General features: G+C 44.8%; 1 protein-coding gene across 4 annotated transcripts in view; it reads right to left on the reverse strand.

The window, feature by feature from the left end:
• The window catches only part of EIF2B3 (eukaryotic translation initiation factor 2B subunit gamma), a 157,672-nt gene that overhangs the window by 49,785 nt on the left and 88,902 nt on the right, over positions 1–18,985 (reverse strand). For all 4 annotated transcript variants that reach the window (XR_012656218.1, XR_012656217.1, XM_075067570.1 and 1 more), the window contains one exon: positions 18,343–18,432. Coding sequence is in view for 2 of the 4 variants with exons in the window: in XM_075067570.1 (XP_074923671.1) it covers positions 18,343–18,432 (90 nt within the window). In the remaining 2 variants the exon portion in view is untranslated. The remainder of the gene's footprint in view (positions 1–18,342; positions 18,433–18,985) is intronic.

Below are 18,985 nucleotides of genomic sequence, written 5' to 3' on the forward strand. Positions count from 1 at the left end.
TTCTCCATCATAATTTAAAAAATAAGACTAGTTGCCTATTTCATTTTAGAAACAGCTAAAAATATTCACCTCCCTTTCCATTTCTTATAAGGAATCTTGAAGTTTAAATCTCCTCAGCGTGACAGATGTGCTTGCTTTGATCTGCTTAGCTCTTGGAAGTCCAGGAGCTCTGGGCTGCCGGCCTCAGGCTGCCCGGGGTTCCTAGGGACAGCTCTATCCGCCATTAGGGAAATTCTTCCCGGGAAACCCCTGTAATATTTCGCAAACCCTAGTTTGGGAACCACTGTTCTAACCCAAGACTAATTTTAACCAATAAAAGAACAACTCCAAAGAAACCAGGTGGGTCAATAAACTGTTAGGCAGTTCCTTGTACCTAACCTAATAACCAACAGCATTAACCAGGGCACTGAACAAACATTAGAGCTTCTTTCATTTTTGTCCCTGTTTTACTACAAAAATGTTTGATGCAAAGAGAGTAAATCTATATTTTTCAAATCTCACGTTAATTAGGAAATTTGTCAGTGTCTTTTGTATTATTGGAACTAAAAATCCACAAAGGAGTCATGGAAACTTTGAGAAACATTCTGTTGAAAGACAATGTCTCCTGCCTGCTGCCATCCTTGTTGTCCCAGATTTTCAATAACTAGGACCTTCGGTTCTGACAAGTTGACCACCCGCATATGACTCTTTCTACAGCCATCATTCAGCATTCCTGCCTAGCCTCGGGCTTTTGAACTTAGACCAAAGTTTCTGAGTGAATTTCTCAAACCCCCAGGATTGCCTCTAAAAATCTCAGGACTCTTGGTGGTGATGACTGGCCAGAGGGAGCACACATGCAATGATCACAGACAGCACAACCTGAAAGTAGGGTGGACTAAATTATGGAAGGGATAGCACAAAGGCAGGACATGGCAAAACTGTTCTTGAGTTCATCAATGTTTAGGTTCACTTAGGCCAGTAGTCACATTCCCAGGGACCCACTTCAGCCAAATAACATTAAGAGAACTAGGTGGCCTTCTAAAAAACAAACCATGGAAATGAAGGTTCCTCTTAACTAAAAGCCCAAACCATTTGAAAGTATGCATGCATGCACGCGCGCACACACACACACTGGATCGCCCAAACACCCTTAACTCTGCCCACCTAGAGCCACCCAGAAAACAACAAGAACACCAGACAGCTCCAGGTTAACCAAATACTTTGCCTGGGAATGCCAACAGCTTTTCAGAATTGCTCTTTAATGGAACTCTCTGCTGCCCTTGAAGGCCACCCAGGGAGTTTAGCAGTCCTCATCAACTGCTCAGTAATAGATCACAATCTTTCCCAGACAGCATCCCCTTCTGCCAGATCAGCCTCACCTGCGGTTCCCTGCCAGCACCTCCCCCGCAGCACGTGTATCTGAGCCACACGCTGTCTGCAAACTGCCTGAGGGACTAGGCTCAATTTGCAAAGTGTACATCAAACAGAGGCTTTCTGATATCACACCTAGACAACGTGTGTGTATATAACGCAGTAGACAAACTGGTGTCTGTACATCAAAAAATGGTGTATTATGAAAACTTAAGATACATATGTATCCATTTAGATAAATGTATATAAAATACACCTGGAAAGATGTATCTATAGAACGTATACACTTCAAAATATAGACATATCTATAGTAAGTGGATAGCTGTATATACATTTATTGTTCATTTTATATTCTCACATTACATGTCTGTGTTTCGTATTTTTGCAAGAGCACCAAAAATATCTCCATAATCTCCACAAGCTAAGAAAGTACCTACTGCTTGTGAAGGAGCTGCAGGCTTTGCCTGCAGTAGGTCATTTCCCACTGCACCTGTCAGCTGTAGTGTGTTTCCCCATTGTTTCAGCTAACCCTGCCACAGAGCACTATAGAAAAGGGTTTAGAGTTATGAGGAAACCAAACATTTTTAGAAAAATCCTCAGAGAGAAACAGGGGAATTGTTACAGTTTTCCTTAATTTCCAGAAAAAATCAAGCTTTGGCTGAGAGGAAATCGAGTGGTGGATCAGACTGTTTGTGATGGATCTGGGGTGGAGAGAAAAGAACTGGAAGCCAGCCTCCAAGTTAACCCTGGAGGGAGGGACTAGTGCTCCCATAATTATTTTCCTAGTATAAACAGGGGGAAATTATGTCAGTTTTTAATTCTAATGGGAGAAAAAACCTGGGGGAAGAAAGTATTCGGCTATCCAATTCACAGCTGTAAATGGGTACAGTTTGCTGTCATGTCATATACAGGGAATTGTGTCATCAAGTGAGGAACGCATGGCAGGAGTAAATGGACCTTTTCCACACAGTGCCACTTGTGTATAAGGCATGATTTTTGTGTGAGAAAGAACAAGGTATTACAATGATATGAGGAGTTTGTATAATATTGTCCAGGAGACAAGATTAAAAAGTCTAGAGGAGACAGGCCCGATAGAGTCACACAAGTGGCTCAAAGAACATACTAAGGGTTACATGGAGACAAAGTTCAGTTGGACCAGGGGCTAATCGCTGAGGCTACAGGTAGCTGAATAATGCAAAAAGAATCCCATCAAAAGCGCTTTAATTGTTAAGTGAATCAGCACTGGCCATTTTCATGTCCTTTTGGAATTCACTTTCCGCAGTTAGAGTCAATCCTCAGCCAGAGTGCCTCCACTGGAGTTAATGGCTAAGGATCAGGCCTATTGAATATTATTAGCACAAATGCTCATGGCAGGCAAATTTCAACACCATACACACACGTATTTACAGAAACCAAATAGGAACATTTTCACTTCCAAGTATTTGTCACAGAGGTGCCTGCATGCTCACCCAGTTAGGGATCAGAAACAACACCATGTGACTTTGGACCAATCGTAACCAACCAGCATGGCTCAAATTTCAAATATGGCATATTGAGCTCTCACACCAAAGGATCTATGTATGATCAAACCACAAAATTAAACTGACCCAATGAAATAAGCAAACTCAGAGAAGCTAAGCTCTGCTTGTGGATATTCCACACACAGAAAGAGAAGTTGCATTCATCAGAGAAACGATTTGTTGAGAATTATTTGCTCAGGTCAAGTTTAAACAGTTGAGGTTTTTTCCATTTAAGTTTCAATAAAGGAATTTTGCATGAACAAGCTGAATCAATACCAGAAAAAGATGATGATCTGGCAAGTTCTGAGTCTTGTCACGCCTGGTACGGGGCAACATCTGATGTGAAAGGAAAATGGAGAAGATAAACACACATTTCATGTTCTAATTGCTTAAATGCACATGGCTGGATGAGGTTGGGATTTTTTTTGCTTGTTTGGAGAGCTACAATCTATTTGCTCTGTCTACACACAGTACACTTCCTGCAGGACCTGTTTGTTTATTTACCCATTTGAATCACAAGGAAAGTATTCATTATAAACCCCTCTTTAAAGTGAAGAAGAAAACATTCCAACCATACGGTTGACACATGTTAACTTGCAGGTATTCACAGAGCAGGTTCTGTTTTTAAGGCCGTACAAAGACCACCAAGCCGGGAGTTTAGCTCTGCCAGACCTCCCCCAGCCAGTAGCTCTTGCCAGAAAACACAGGTGACAGTCTGAATGATAAAAAGGCATTTACAGGGGAAAAAGGAAAAAACGCACTGGGTTAGTCAGCACCTCAACATAAACTTGCAACAGGCCTCTGTGTACAACCTACCACACAGCCACCCAAGCGAGAGCGTTCATACAAATCCACCCTCACCCTCAGTTTTAAAAGACCCATGTCATCTCCCTGCTGTCCCGTTTTTTTCCACAGGGGAGGAGGAAAAGCCTGGTTTATTCCTATTTATTTCAGCACTTCAAAAGGCAATGGTTAGCTTCATTACAAGTGAGCCAGCGGATCGAGCTGGACTTTCACTACACAGTTTGTTGCAAAGGAAAGTAACTACACAGGGCAAATGCAACATGGTATCTGCTTTCTGAAAACTCAGCCCCTAAGTCGCCATGTATGTTTATTATAGGCAAGTGGTGCCACCCAAAGTTATGGCTGACCAACACTTTCCAGTAGAAGGCCTTGTTTTTTACTTGCTTATAAACTTTGCCAAATGTTAACCATTTCAGCTGAAACTACCCATAACAGGTGTTTGCCTCAGATTGATATTTTTTTTTGGAAAGTTTCAGCAAAAATAGTTCAATTGTTTCCAAGAATGAGAGTAGGGACAAATATGTTGCTTTGTCCATGTTAAAAAACAAAACACAACAAATCTCGCGTCCTCCCCCCCCCCCGTCCCTTAAAAAACCAAAAACATGTAGTTGAGAAGCTCTAGCACACCTCCATGCTTTGGTGCAGAGACTTGACATTTGGCACAAGTTCACCTTTGTGCCAGGGACGTGTCGTTCGCCGTCTGCATGAAAAAATGTCCAAATCTGGCCAAGTTATAAGGGTGCAAAAAAAATCACAGTTCACACATGCTCAGAAGAGACTTTGTTTTTCAGCTAAATTCTTCTAAAAGTCGACCTGCACAGGGCATGCTCTACCCGCTCACAATGCCTATACGATGAATGGCCTGTGCAAGGGCCATTGCCTAGTCCAGTACTGAGAGGAGCAGTGAAGGAGGCTTAAAAGCGTATCTCGGTGCCGCGAAAGGTTCCGGCGACAGCATGGAAGTTGGCACAATTGGGCCAGATCTCTCAGCCTCAATTTCTCTTGTGGTGTAATGCTGAGGGCTTCTTCTTCGACTTAAGAGTTCTCCCTGTGGGGTGGATGCGTTGCCCACTTAGAGTTGTTTATGCCTGGTGCAGATGCACCTTCCCCTGAAAGGGGACAGAGCTGAGTCTCTCTGTCCTGGAGTGGGGCCAGGGTTAATGCAGCCAGTGTCAGGGATGCTGATGTCGGAGGTTCTGGCCCCTTTGTTCCCCTGCTGGAAGTGAGTGTGGTGCCCAGCAGCCAAAAGGCTCACTGAGATGATAGAGAGGGTTACTCCCCTGGTGCAGTACCTGACGTTCTTTGAGATGTGTCCCCCAGTGGGTGCTTCACTTCAGGTGACGGTGCATCCTGGCGCTATTGATTGGAGGTTTTTCCATAGCAGTGCTCGGCCAGGCCAGCTGTCTTGTGATGCCTGTCTGTCCCATTGAGTGCACATGCACTGCCTGTCCCCCCTCGGTTCCTTCTCTACCGTAGAGTCCTCATATCAAACTCCAAAGTAGAGGGGAGGAGGATGGGTAGTGGAGCACCCACAGGGTAAACCATCTCCAAGAACCTCAGTTACTGCACAAGGTGAGTAAGCTTCTCTTCTTCGAGTGCTGTCCCTGTGGGTGCTCCACTTCAGCTGAATGTAAAGCAGTACCCATGAAGGATGGCGAGACTTTGGAGATATATGGCTAACCAAAGTAGAGAGGACCGGAAGGCCAAATATGTCATCGTCCCTGGAGTGTTGTGTAATGGCGTAGTGATCTGTAAAGGTATGTTCTGATGCCCAAGTGGTGGCTTTGCAAATTTCTGAAATGGGCACATTGTGAAGAAAAGCCACAGAAGTTGCCATTGCATGTATGAAATGGGATCTGATGACCATAGGGGGTTCTAGTTTCCTTGTTTCATAGCACAGACAAATACAGTTTGATATCAATTTTGAAAGTCGTTGTTTGGATATTGCTGACCCTTTGTATCATTCCGTTGTCGAGACAAAGAGTCTCGGTGATTTTCAGACAGACCTCGTCCTGTCCAGGTAGAAGGCTACTGCCCGTCTGACATCTAGGGTGTGTAGTGCTGCATCCTGTAAGCACGTGCGCTGTTTGGGATAGAATGTGGGAAGGTGAATGGGTTGGTTGATATGGAAGGTTGATGACACTTCGGGGAGAAATTTTGGATGGGGTCATAATATGACCTTGTCCTTGAAAAAGAGGGGATAGGGTGGGTTGGCCATTAGTGCGCCAATCTCACTAACTCATCTAGTGGAGGTAATGGCTACTAGGAAAACCACCTTCATGGACAGGTGAAATAAGGGGCAGGTAGCCACTGGTTCGAATGGAGGTCCCATGTGGGAGTGGGGGAATGTATCTCTAGATAGAGGTTTTGTAGACCAAGCATGAAGTGCTTTGTAATAGGGTGTGTGAAAACTGAAAAGCCCTTGATTGTGTCATGGAAGGTATTAATCGCCACGAGATGAACTTTGATAGAGCTTAGCGATAGTCCTGAATTCTTCAATTCGACCAAACAGTCTAGTACTGGTGGTAATGGTGCTGTACATGTAGCGATCTGTTTGTTTGAACACCACGTGGAGAAACGCTTCCATTTCTGCAGGTAAGCAGCGCGTTTAGATTGGCATCTGCTGTTTAGTAAAGTATTTTTCACTTGTTCTGAACAGTGGAACCATGGAAGAACGACGGAGGAACCACGCTTTCTGGTGGAGCTTCTCTAGTTGTGGACGTAGGACTTGTCCGTTGTCCTGCAATAGAATGGCAGAGTCTGTGGCAGACAGATCAACAGAAGTAACAAGTAAGTGTACCATGTTCGTCTGGGCCACCCTGGAGCAATCAGAATGATTGTGGCGTTATCTTCCTTTATTTTGCATAGGACTCTCTGGATTCGTGGTATTGGTAGGAATGCGTACATAAGTGAGTTGTCCCATCGAATTAGAAAGGCATCCCCCTAGGGATTGGGGGCACAGTCCTGCTCTGGAACAGAACTGGGTACATTTGCGGTTCTGGGGCATGGCAAATAAGTCGATGGAAGGGAACCCCCATCATCTGAATATTTGGTGGAGGGTTGTGGAGGTCATTTCCCATTCGTGTTCCCATGAGAAGTGTCTGCTGAGGGTGTCGGCGTTGGTGTTTTGGCATCCAGGAAGGTAAGAGGTTGAGATGTCTATATTGTAGCGGCTGCACCAGTCCCATAGCATTATGACTTCGGTGCACAAGGAATGGGATCAAGCCCCCCCTTGTCTGTTGATGTAGAACATGCCTGCTACGTTGTCTGTCATGACTCAGATGGATTTGTTCCTTATTAGGGGGAGGAAGTGATTAGGGGATCCTTGTCTGATCCTGGGAGAAGTGATTTCACCATTAGGATCATCTTCAGGCGGAGGTCCCAGTCTTGGTGGGCTCACGCCCTCAAGTTGCTGCAATAAACATACTTAGAAGGAATGTGCATCTCTCCGAGGCACCTCACACACTGAGTGTGTCCATCGGATCTAGGCATTGCCTCGCAGCAGGAGCCGCATCTCTTCAAACCAGGGGAACCTGGCATAGTCATTAACGTTAATGTTCATGCCCTGAGGGGGGCTATGAACTAAGGAGAACTAACAAATTTAAGTACTGGAGAAATTTTTTTTTAAAACAAACTATGAATCTACAATAAAAGAAAATTTATTTAAACTACTAATTTCTATTTTTTTATACTCTAGGGAGAGCTCCGTCTTCAGCCAAGCATGGTTGAGAAGGAACGGGGGGGTGGGGGGAGAGGGGAGGCGGCTGTGCACGTGCGCTCAAAGGGACAGACAGATGCCATGAGACAGCTGGAGAGCGCATGCATGGCCCGGACGAGCACTGCTATGGAAAAGCCTATGATCAACAGTGCTGGGATGCACCACCACCTGAAGTGGAGCCCCTACAAGGACAGCGCTCGAAGAATCCTGGAGGACAGCCAAGATCCTGGAGCTGAAGTTACCCTCATGGGTTGCTCCAAGAGGGGTAACTTGAGGCTCATAGATTCATAGACTCTAGGACTGGAAGGGACTTCGAGAGGTCATCAAGTCCAGTCCCCTGCCCCATGGCAGGACCAAATACTGTCTAGACCATCCCTGATAGACATTTATCTAACCTACTCTTAAATATCTCCAGAGATGGAGATTCCACAACCTCCCTAGGGCCAATTTATTCGGTGTTTAACTACCCTGACAGTTAGGAACTTTTTCCTAACTGTCCAACCTAATCTCCCTTCGCTGCAGTTTAAGCCCATTGCTTCTTGGTTCTATATATAGAGGGCTTCAGGTGAACACAAGTTTTCTCCCTCCTCCGTGATTGACCCCTTTTAGATACCTGTAAAACTACTTAATCATGTCCCCTCTCCAGTCTTCTCTTTTCAAACATAAACAAACGCCCAATTCTTTCAGCCTTCCTTCATAGGTATGTCTCAAGGCCTTTAATCATTCTTGTTGCTCTTCTCTGGACCCTCTCCAATTTCTTCCACATCTGGGTCTTGAAAATGCGGTGCCCAGAATGGACACAATACTCCAGTTGAGGCCTAACCCAGCGCAGAGTAGAGCGGCAAGGAATGACTTCTCATGTGCTTGTTCTCCAACACACCTGTCTAATGATCCCAGAATCACAGTTTGCTTTTTTGCAACAGTAATTCACACTTCTTGACTCATATTTACCCTTGGATCCACTATGACCCTAGATCTCTTCTCTGCCATACTCCTTCCTAGACAGTTCTCTTCTATTCTGTATGGTGAAACGGATTGTTCCTTCCTAAGTTGGAGCACTTTGCATTTGTCTTATTCACTTCATCTGCTTTAACCTACAGACCATTTTCTCCAATTGTCCAAGTCATGTTTGAATTTTGGCCTGTCCTCCAAAGCAGTTGCAATCTCTCCCAGTTTGGTATCCTCTGCAACTTATAAGCTATTTTCTAATGCCAACCTCTAGTCGTTGATGACGATATTGAACAGGAAGCCGGTCCCAAAACAGACCTCTTGCGGAACCCCTTTGTTATACCTTTCCGGGATTTGGGACCATTTAATACCCACTCTCTGAGTACGTTTTCCAGCCAGTTATGCACCCCCTTATCTAGCCCCATCTAAACTGTAATTCGCCTAGTTTATCGATAAGGACTATCATGCGAGACCGTATCAATGCCTTACTAAAGGTCTGGATATCCAACATCCACCGCTGCTCCCTTACCACAAGACTTCGTTCCTATCAAAGAAGCTCCAAATTGGTTTGACATGATTTGTTCTTCATACAAATCCATGCTGGCTCATTCCACTAGCTTAGTGGGTCAAGTGTTTGTCTAGAATGATTTCTTAATTTACTTACTTCCATTATCTCCCTGGCACAGAAGTTAACTAACTGGTCTGTAGTTTCCTGGCGTTGTTTATTTATTTCCCTTTTTATAGATGCACTATATTTCCTTTTCCAGGTTTCTGGATCTCTCATCTCCCATGATTTTCCGAAAGATAATAGTAGACGCTCAGTACTCCTCTTAACCGTTGAGTTATTTAGGATGCATTTCATTCAGGCTCCTGTGGACTTCAGGCATCTAACTTTTCTAAGTGATTTTTAAACTTGCTCTTTTTTTTTTTAATCTTCTAACTACCCACTTCCATAAGCTTCACTAATCGTTTAGACATTCTTCAGACTTCTCAGCGAAGACCGAAACAAAGAGAGTCATTAGCATTCCTGCCTCCAGTTTCGCTGTTACCTGTTTCTACCCTCCTCCGTGAGCAATGGGCTACCCTTCACTTGGCTTTCTCTGCTTTAATGTATTGATAAGTCTTCATGGTTTCCCTTTATTCCCATTGCTAGTTGAGCTCATTTTTGCCTTTGCCGTTTCTAATCTTGCCCCTGCATTCTGTGTTGGCCTATATTCATCCTTTGTATCTGACCTCATTTACATTTTTATCTGACTCCTTTTTATTTTGTAGGTCATGGCAAAGACTCGTGTTAAGCAGTGGTCTTTTGCCACATTTGCTATCTTTCCACCCACTCACAATAAGCTTGCTTTTGGGTCCTTAATAGCATCCCTTTGACAAACTGCCAACTCTCCTCAGGTATTTTTCTCCTCAGTCTTGTTCACATGGCGACCTTACCTATCAAGCTCTCTGAGCCTTACCAAATCCGCCTTCCTGAAATCCATTGTCTCTATTTTGCTGTATCCCTTCTACCTTCCTTCGAAGCAAACTCTTATGATTTCATGATCACTTATCACCCAAGCTTCCTCTACTTTCAAATTTTCAACAAGTTCCTCCCTATTTGTTAAAATCAAGTTCTTAGAACAGCTTCACCCCCCAGTACTTCTATTCACCATTCTGAAATAAAAAGTTGTCGGCAATGCAGCCAGGACTTATTGGATGGTCTGTGCCCCGCGGAGTTTATTTCCAACCATTATCTGGTAGTTGACGTCCTCCCCATCACCACCAAATCTGGTTTTGGATGATTTTGTTAGTGGTTTAAAAAAAAGCCTCACTCACCTTCTCCACCTGGTTAGATGCCTGTAGTAGATCTAGCACGACTTCACCCTTGTTTTTTACCCCTTTGATCCAACCCACGAATCTCCCACTTCCGCTCCTATGTCCCATCTCCACCTCAGTCCAAGTGTGTACATTTTTAATACTATAACGGCAACACCTCCTCCCTTTTTTCCCATCTATCCTGCCGTGGGGCAAAATTACCCATCCTCACCCACATTCCAATCATGTGTTTATCCACCAAGTTTCAGTGATGCCAACAATGTCTAGTTTTGATTTATTTATTAGCACTTCCAGCTGGCTTCCTGCTTATTACCCATACTTCTCTCACATTTGAATATAGCATCTAAGATACTGGTTTTGATTCTGCCTCCAGTTTTGCCCTGACCCTCCGCTGTCTCTGCATTATGCCCATGCTCCTTCTTTGTTCCACCATCTCCCAGGTTTCATGTTCCCACTATCTGATGGCTTTGCTCACCATGATCCCCATCGAACCTAGTAAGCCCTCCTCACTAGTTGCCAGATCTGTGTGCAAATAGGGTCTCTTCCCCTCCTCGAAAGCGTGAACGCCATCTTGCCTATTCAGTCCTTCCTCGCAATCGCAATCCCAATGGTCGAAGCACACAGCCCTCCTGGTAACATCATCTTCGCAGGGCAGGATTCACCTCCATGATGATCTGTCTCTGCGGGGCCCCTACCTTTGAAATAGGAAGAATCGAAGAGAATACCACTGCGCTCCAACTCTTCACCAGTACTCCAGAGCTCCTGTACGTTCACGCTTGATCCGCTCAGCGGTCACACCTCGCAGTTTATCATTTGCCCACCAAGGATGAGTAGCATGGTGGGTAATAGTCAGAAAGGCCGGAAATCCTCAACAATGCCTCTAACATTTTCGGATACGGCCCCTTGGCAGCAGCGATACTCCGAGATGAATGTCAGGGGGACAGATGGGCGCCTCCAATCCCTCAGGCAGGGAGAGTCTCCGACCACCACTACCCACGTTTCCTATTTTCCAGTGGTGGCAGCCGGACTTTCCCAGCCTTAGAGGTACGCGGCTTCTCCTCCTTTACTGATAGGGGTGTGTTCCTTCTCTCCGTTCAGAGATGCATAACGTTCACCTATTACCAAGCGGTGAGGGTTCGGCAGCATGGGGTGGAGCACTGCCCGCTGCCCCGAAGTAACCACTGCCAGTTTCACCCTGAGCCATCTCCTCCTCCACAAGTGATGTGTCAGCGAGTCGGTGAAACTGGGGACAGCTACCTCAAGCTGTGTCTTCACATTGACATGCCCAGGAATGCATCGTGGGGATCGAATGCTCTCAACCTAGCCACTCTCCTCCTGCTTTACATTCCCAACCTGCTGCCGTGAGAGTTTCACTAGTAGGCACCATTTCAGATCGAATGCCCCCACAGCCTGGATATCAGTAAGGTGGAAATTTGCAAAGTTACAGTCTTTGCAAAACCACACCTATCCTGGGTAGACGCATACCATGCCTCTGGTGCTTCTGTCTGGCTAAGGCGCAGGGGAGGCAGACAGAAAGCGTGTGACACAGGTGTTGTGGTCGTTCTCTAACCATCGTAAGCTCCCTCTTCATATCCTCCGGACTTTCCATGCAGACAAAAGGAGCGGCAGATTAGACTTTGGCTGGGGACATGTGCTATCTCCGGAAGAACAGGCAGCTGCTGTCTTCTTCTCGGGTGGTTTCAGGTTTTAACCCGAGCATTTGGAGTCCGCCATAGCTAGCGTTGTTCTCATCGCACTGTACAGGGATGTCTCCCCTCTCTCTGTTCTAATGCTGCTCTCTCTTTCTTTGGCGGGGGGGGAGCGGTGGAGTGGGGGGTCAGGGGTGGCACACAATATTTACTGGAATTTGGAAAGGTGCAGAAAAGGACAACAAAACATGATTAGGAGTATGTACGGCTTTTGCCATACTAGAAAGATTTAATAAGACTGGGACTTTTCAGCTTGGAACAGAGATGGCTAAGGGGAGATAAGATTGAGGTCTATAAAATCATGACTGGTGTAGAGAAAGTAGATAAGAACGTGTTGCTTACTACTTCTCATAACACAAGAACTAGGGGTCACCAAATGAAATTAATAGGCAGCAGGTTTAAAACAAACGGAAGTATTTCTTTACACAACACACAGTCAACCTGTGGAACTCCTTGCCAGAGAATGTTGTGAAGGCCAAGACCATAACGGAGTTCAAAAAAGAACTAGATACATTCATGGAGGATAGGTCCATCAATCACTATTAGCCAGGATGGGCAGGGATGGTGTCCCTAGCCTCTGTTTGCCAGAAGCTGGGAATGGGCAAGAGGGGATAGATCACTTGCTGATTCCCTGTTCTGTTCATTCCCTCTGGGGCACCTAGCATCGGTAGACAGGATACTGGGCTAGATGGACCTTTGGTCTGATCCAGTAGGGCCGTTCTTATGTTCTTAGAGAAAATTAAAATAAATAAAGGAATAAAAAGGAATCAGGGATGAACCTTCTTTACTGAAGTAAGGTTTGAAAGTCAGAACCGGGTCAGATACAGTCCCCCTCGCATCTCATTGCCACCAGTGGTAAGAGGGAATCGAAGGGCACAGGGCCACTTAGTTCTTCACGTCCTCTCATGGGAGCATGAGGTGACTCAGGACACATGCGCGGCCCCGACACAGCCTGGTAGGCAAAAGATTCCAAGTGCGCATGCATGGGGTGCATGTTCAGCTCCAGTGGGATCCACACGGACACGGACTCAAAGGAGAATATGTATTTTATGGGGTCAGAAAAAATCTGCAGTAGGATGAAGTCTGACAAAAGTGATCTTAGCCAAGAACCACATTTTTTCATATATTATATATACAATAAAAATGATTTGGGGGAAATTATAAGTAGGGCTATATTTGTTAAAGAGGCCTCAACTTGGCCTCTAATTTACTGCCCACCATCAATTGAGGGTGAAAATGACAGCATTCAGCCGACGAGGCCTCATTTGTGGGGACAATCAAGTAGTTAGCCATCTACCATAAATGCTATCCTTTGTGCCTGCAGCTGACTGTGGGCACGAAATTATTGATACCTCCTGTGTACTAGAAACATGCACAAATCCATGCCTATTGCACAGACCCCCATTCTCCACTCTGCCAGCACAAATTCACAAAAGGAGTTCTGAGGTGTCAATGATAAGCTCTGTAAAGCGGAAAAGTTGCTGTATTTTTTTTAAACAGAAATTCTGCCAGGGTAGAGCTTTGGAAATATTTTGAAAATGGAACAAATGAAAATCGACCATGTTATTTCATGCAGATCACTATTTTTCCACTGAAAGTTTCCTGGGGATTGTAAGCAAGCCAACTTTGAGCACGTACTGCATTGATATTAACACCTGGCTATACAGCATGCGTGCTCAAAGAGCACAGGCTCTGATCCTCCCTCTGCTACCGACTGTGCTCATAAGGGAAAAGGGAATAAGGACTCTTTTTCCATTTCCCCTGCAAGCAGCAGCAAGGCAGGATTCCAATCTAGTGCTCAAGAGAGAGTGCCAGAAAAGGGGACTGGCTACCGTGCTGGCCAGCACCACAGAGCCCCAGGGGTCTGAGGCCTGCCAGCTGTGGGGTGTGAGCATGCCCCCAAGCCAGCTACAGCCTCTGCAGCTGTCTGCAGCGTGCTGGCCTTTGCTACATGCTGATCCTTTTAAGAGAAGCAATACTGTGCACTTCTCCTTGAGGTGCAGGTGTTCACCATAAGCCATCCAGCCCCACACTGGCAGAATGGCTCCTGTAATTAACACACGGCCAGCAGTGTTCCACTTCTCCCTCACCACTCCGAGGGACTCCTAGCACTAACAATTTGGCCCTCAAGTTATCTTTATCCTCATAAAGGAGGCTTTATTTTATTTATTTATTTATTTTTAAAAAGGAAAAACTCTCTCACAGGCGCCATGTTTTGGACCCTGCATAGAGAAGCAAGATCTTCCATTGAGTCACACTGGTATCAGGGTCTAGAGATCTAGCTCAGTGGTTTGAGCATTGGCCTACTAAACCCAGGGTGGTGAGTTCAATACTTGAGGGGGCCACTTAGGAATCTGGGGCAAAATCAGTACTTGGTCCTGCTAGCGAAGGCAGGGGGCTGGACTTGATGACCTTTCAGATAGTTATGTAGGGGTATTCTGCTGACTCACCATGGCACCAATACCAAGGTGGTCCCATTAGCTCCAATCTCTCACGGACAGAGGGTTCTACAGGGAAAATCCTGAGGAACAGCCTAGCTGGGGGTAAATTGTAGATGAAGTCTGTTTCTTGTTGTTTAAGTTTACATTATAGGTAACTCCCCAGGAAGACAGCAAGTTTACATATATAGAATATCAGGGTTGGAAGGGATCTCAGGAGGTCATCTAGTCCAACCCCTTGCTCAAAGCAGGACCAATCCCCTGACAGATTTTTGCCCTAGATCTCTAAATGGCCCCCTCAAGGATTGAACTCACAACCCTGGGTTTAGTAGGCCAATGCTCAAACCACTGAGCTATCCTCTCTGAGCAGGACGATCTTAGTGTAATGTGTGTATTGTGCCAGGGCAAGGTGGGACTGTCACAAGTTTATAGGCCTGTTCCGCTGGAATTCAGAATTGGGATAGTGTTAGAGAGTTGTGTGGGATTTGGGGGGCCATTTTAACTGCCAAAAAGATCTACTTTTTCACACGCAAAGTGTGTTTTTCCTTCTGTGAAGAAAGAAATCCTGAAAAACCTTTCCCAGGTTTAAACAAACAATAGCAAGGGTGTATGACCTCTTGACTTTGCAAGGACACAAACAGCGCCGTACTTGATGCACACATAATACATAAGACAAAAATAATGGCAGTTTTCACCGACCATCATTCGGATGCACTAGGGAACCCTGCTTTTCGGAAGCTCTAGAACTTGTTTTCTTTGCCAACAGACTTTGCTGTAACGTAACAGAATTTCTAGTGGGAATATCAGTTACTCGTTCACATTTAATATATTATCAAGCCTGAAGTTCTGTGAGCCGAGTTATGGACTGGTTAATAAGAATTAGCGCTCACAGTATCATCCATCAGAGAGTGCTAAGCATTTTACAAACATTGATTAATTTAGTCTCCCAACAATCCTGGGTAAAGGAGGACACTGAGGCTCAGTGGTTTGAGCATTGGCCTGCTAAACCCAGGGTTGTGAGTTCAATCCTTGAGGGGGCCATTTAGGGAACTGGGGTGAAAATCTGTCTGGGGATTGGTCCTGTTTTGAGCAGGGGGTTGGACTAGATGACCTCCTGAGGTCCCTTCCAACCTTGATATTCTATGAAGGCGTGGCAGAGCTGGTAACAGAACGCCAAAATCCTGACACTGCATCCTGTTCTTGAACCACAAGATCAGTGTCTTCTCTAGAAATCTTGCACTACTGGATGGCTTCTCTGGGGTCTGACCTTTTCATATCCAAAGCAACAATCATACTTCAACCAACTGTGAATTGGTTAAGCTGTTGTTAAAGGACATTTCTCCCTCTTTATAGCTGATGCTCAGTTTAAGACATTCAATCAATTCAAACTGATTTAAGCGCCCCCCCAATCCAAAGGCACACTGATGTAATTAAACCAGTTTAAAACTCACATCTTCAATTAAACTGGTGCTACTTTGTGTGTAGACCAGGCCCCTATGCTATCTGGAATGACAGGCACTCTGTGCTCCCCAGGTGATCCCACAACCTGCCAGTAATCATAATCTTCTTCTGCAACATGCTGCACCATAGCTGGCCCTAGGAGCCAAGATTTTAACTGCTAGGCAAGGTGTTTTCTGCTTGTGTATGTTAAAATACAATGAAAACAAAATGTGGATCCCTTACTGATGCTGCAACAATGAAAAAAGACAAGTTATTCCTACCACCACATCCCCAAGTTCCAGTATTAACACAGTGTAAATATTGCAATACCAAGGAAGTACACTGTGTCAGTGCTTCCTGGCACAGTACAACAGCTTCACTGTTCACTTCAGGCCCTGCTGTTAGTTTTAACCACACTCAAACTTAAACAAGGCATTTGAGCTTCTCCAGACCCAGCGCGGAATTGAAGAAAAGTAAAATCTTAATGAAAGTTTTTTCTCTACACTGAAAAACAAAGTATTTAAAAAACAAACAATCAATCAAATGTCAATATTTTTGAGGCAAAAACATTCCACAGGATCTTTCAAAAGTCCTGGAATACTGCTACTGAGCATGGAAAGATCTGAGTATGCACGGTCCTTCCCTTCCCCCAGAAAAGAAAAACAAGCTGAGAATGCCCACCAGTGCCGGAAGCCTGAAAACGGGGTTATTCATTGTGGCAGGAATCCCATTTTCCAAGCATGGCAATACTGCACTATGATTGGCTCTCTCACAGTTGGTTACTGGTTGAATAATAAACATGTAGCTGAATAAAGATAAACTAGCGGCCACCTGTGGGTGGTAATCCGAGTTTTGTTATCAAGCCTTGAAAATGTTAACTAAATGGTCTGACACATGAAGCCAAGAAGTCAATTATAATTTAAAGGGTTTAGAAAATAAAACCTAATTGAAGAGATGTGGGCATGTTCAGCATACAGCTAACGGACAGCCAACGATCACTGCACAAATGAATAGGTCAGGGAGCCGTTACAGGCATGGAGAACAGAATTTGGCATTTTCATAACAGAAAGAGCAATCCTGCTCTTGCTGAAGTCAAACCTCCACCTGGCTTCATGCTACAAGCCTTAAAAATATTAGGAGCCAAATTTTCAAAAATGAGATCTAATTTTGCACAGGCCTTTTATGGATGCCAATAAAAAAATGCTGATTTCTATCCCTCTGAAATTATTGTTTGGATACACACAGGGACCAGGACCGAGCTATGCGAGGCACTGATGGCCCAGAGTTTACCAGCTACGTTTAAGACAAGACACAGACAAGGAGGGCACAATATAGGCAGTGAAAGGCATGAGACATCTAACATTCTCATTTGCGCCTGTAAAACTAAATGGGCTGAGGCCTTTGTGAAAATATGGCCCTATGTGTTCACTAAGGAAAGAAAGGCACAAACCACATTTCACTCTGATGTCATGTGACCCACAAACATGACTCACAAACGCCACCTGCCTTCTAGAATGAACTATAACCGAGCACTGGGAGCTTTGGCTGCTCCAAGTACCAGCTACCCGTGGCCAATCAAGATGTTACCAATGCTTATGATTAATTCAACTGATCCCAAGTGCCAGTCCCAGCAATGGAGAAGCACTACACTCAGTGGTGAGAGTCCCCTGGGGATTTGTCACTGATTTTCCATTTAAAAGAGACACAAACACTCCTGATCCTGCAAACTTTCCACACGTGGAACCTCCAACCAAATACCCAAGAGAGGGCATGCATCATGAGAACCTGTATTTGTGCCTTCCTTTGTGATCAAGGCCACTAGGAGTTCCTTCCTTCCTCAATGTTCTCTCTTCTGTCAGTTTCTCTGCTAAGAAATATGGCCATGAATTCAACATCTAGTTATGACCTTTAGCCTCCATCTCACTTCAAAGGGGGAAAATATATCTGAGAACTTACTGAACATTCACTATCTGGAGTGGACATCACAGATGCCACAGAAGATCTAGGAACTGAAAGTCGTCCCCAGGCTGAACTACTAGCTGCGTTTGGTTTAAGGTAAACACGTTGATTTTTTTTTTTTCCTGTTTCATGAAATGTTATAGCCAGGATCACTCTCGTCTTCTATAAATGGATGTTTTCCTTACCCTTGGTGGGTGGTCTCAGAGTTTCCACACAGGAACAACACAAACTAAGAATACAGGATGCTACAGAGATAGTGGGTGGGGAGGGGGAGAGAAAAGGTGATTACTGAGCATGTACTGAAGAAAAAGAAATAGCCGTGAAATGTATTTACATCTCTACCCACTGAGGAAACTCTAGAAGAAACGACTAACCTAGGAAGTACAGCTGTGTACATAGAAGCAAGGGACACGGTGAGATTATCAGAACAGAGGCAAATTTGTCTGCTTTTTAATTCTGCTGTTGCAGGATTTAAAACAGAGGCTCAGAAATTAATAGAAATCAGAGCTTTTTAAACACAGCTAAGTGTTTGGACAAGTTATTTGATTTTAGAAACGGATGAATAATGCTGCAGAAAAAGACAGCTACGTATCACATTAAAGGTCTGGCATCACCATCTCCCTCTGCCCATTCCTTACCTGTTTTCTGCAAGGAAGTCCACCACGTATTTCTTCAGGCAGTATAGATGGGCATCCGCCAGCCCTGTCCTGATGTGCATTCGAGGATGCCTGGAAGGGAAAAAAGAACAGGGAACTCACACCACAGCCATTTTTAAGAGCTCTACCTTGTTGTTAAAGCAATGGATGTAAAAGTTTACAAGGGGCAAACGTATTCCTACCCACCTACTGTAGGCTTCACAAAGAGGCCATCACTGGAATCTGTCTATAAACGTACACCTCCTGGCTCTGCACTGACCGACTACACAACACTTCCCCCTAAAAGTCATTATTTCTGCTACCTTTCCTTTGTAAGCGGAGATTGTAGGCTGCTGGAGAGAAAGTCAAGGTAACAGGCCCAGCCTGTTCCAACTTATAGCGAGTAATGTCAGGGTACCGCCATTTAAAGACTAACCTGTGGACACTGCAGCTCCAGCCCCCTTTAATATCATACTCCTCTAATGAACACAACACACTTCAAGGAGGCAACAACTGTATTTCTTCCAACACCACGGTGGGGAGGCCTTTGAGAGAAGGGGGCGGCTCTCCTTTCCCACTGGAACACCATACTAGGTCACAGCTCGAGTCCAGAGCATATGGTTATGTGATGTAGTCACACAGAAAA

The sequence above is a fragment of the Chelonoidis abingdonii genome, chromosome 7, assembly GCF_003597395.2.
Source record: "Chelonoidis abingdonii isolate Lonesome George chromosome 7, CheloAbing_2.0, whole genome shotgun sequence".
NCBI lineage: Eukaryota > Metazoa > Chordata > Testudines > Testudinidae > Chelonoidis > Chelonoidis abingdonii.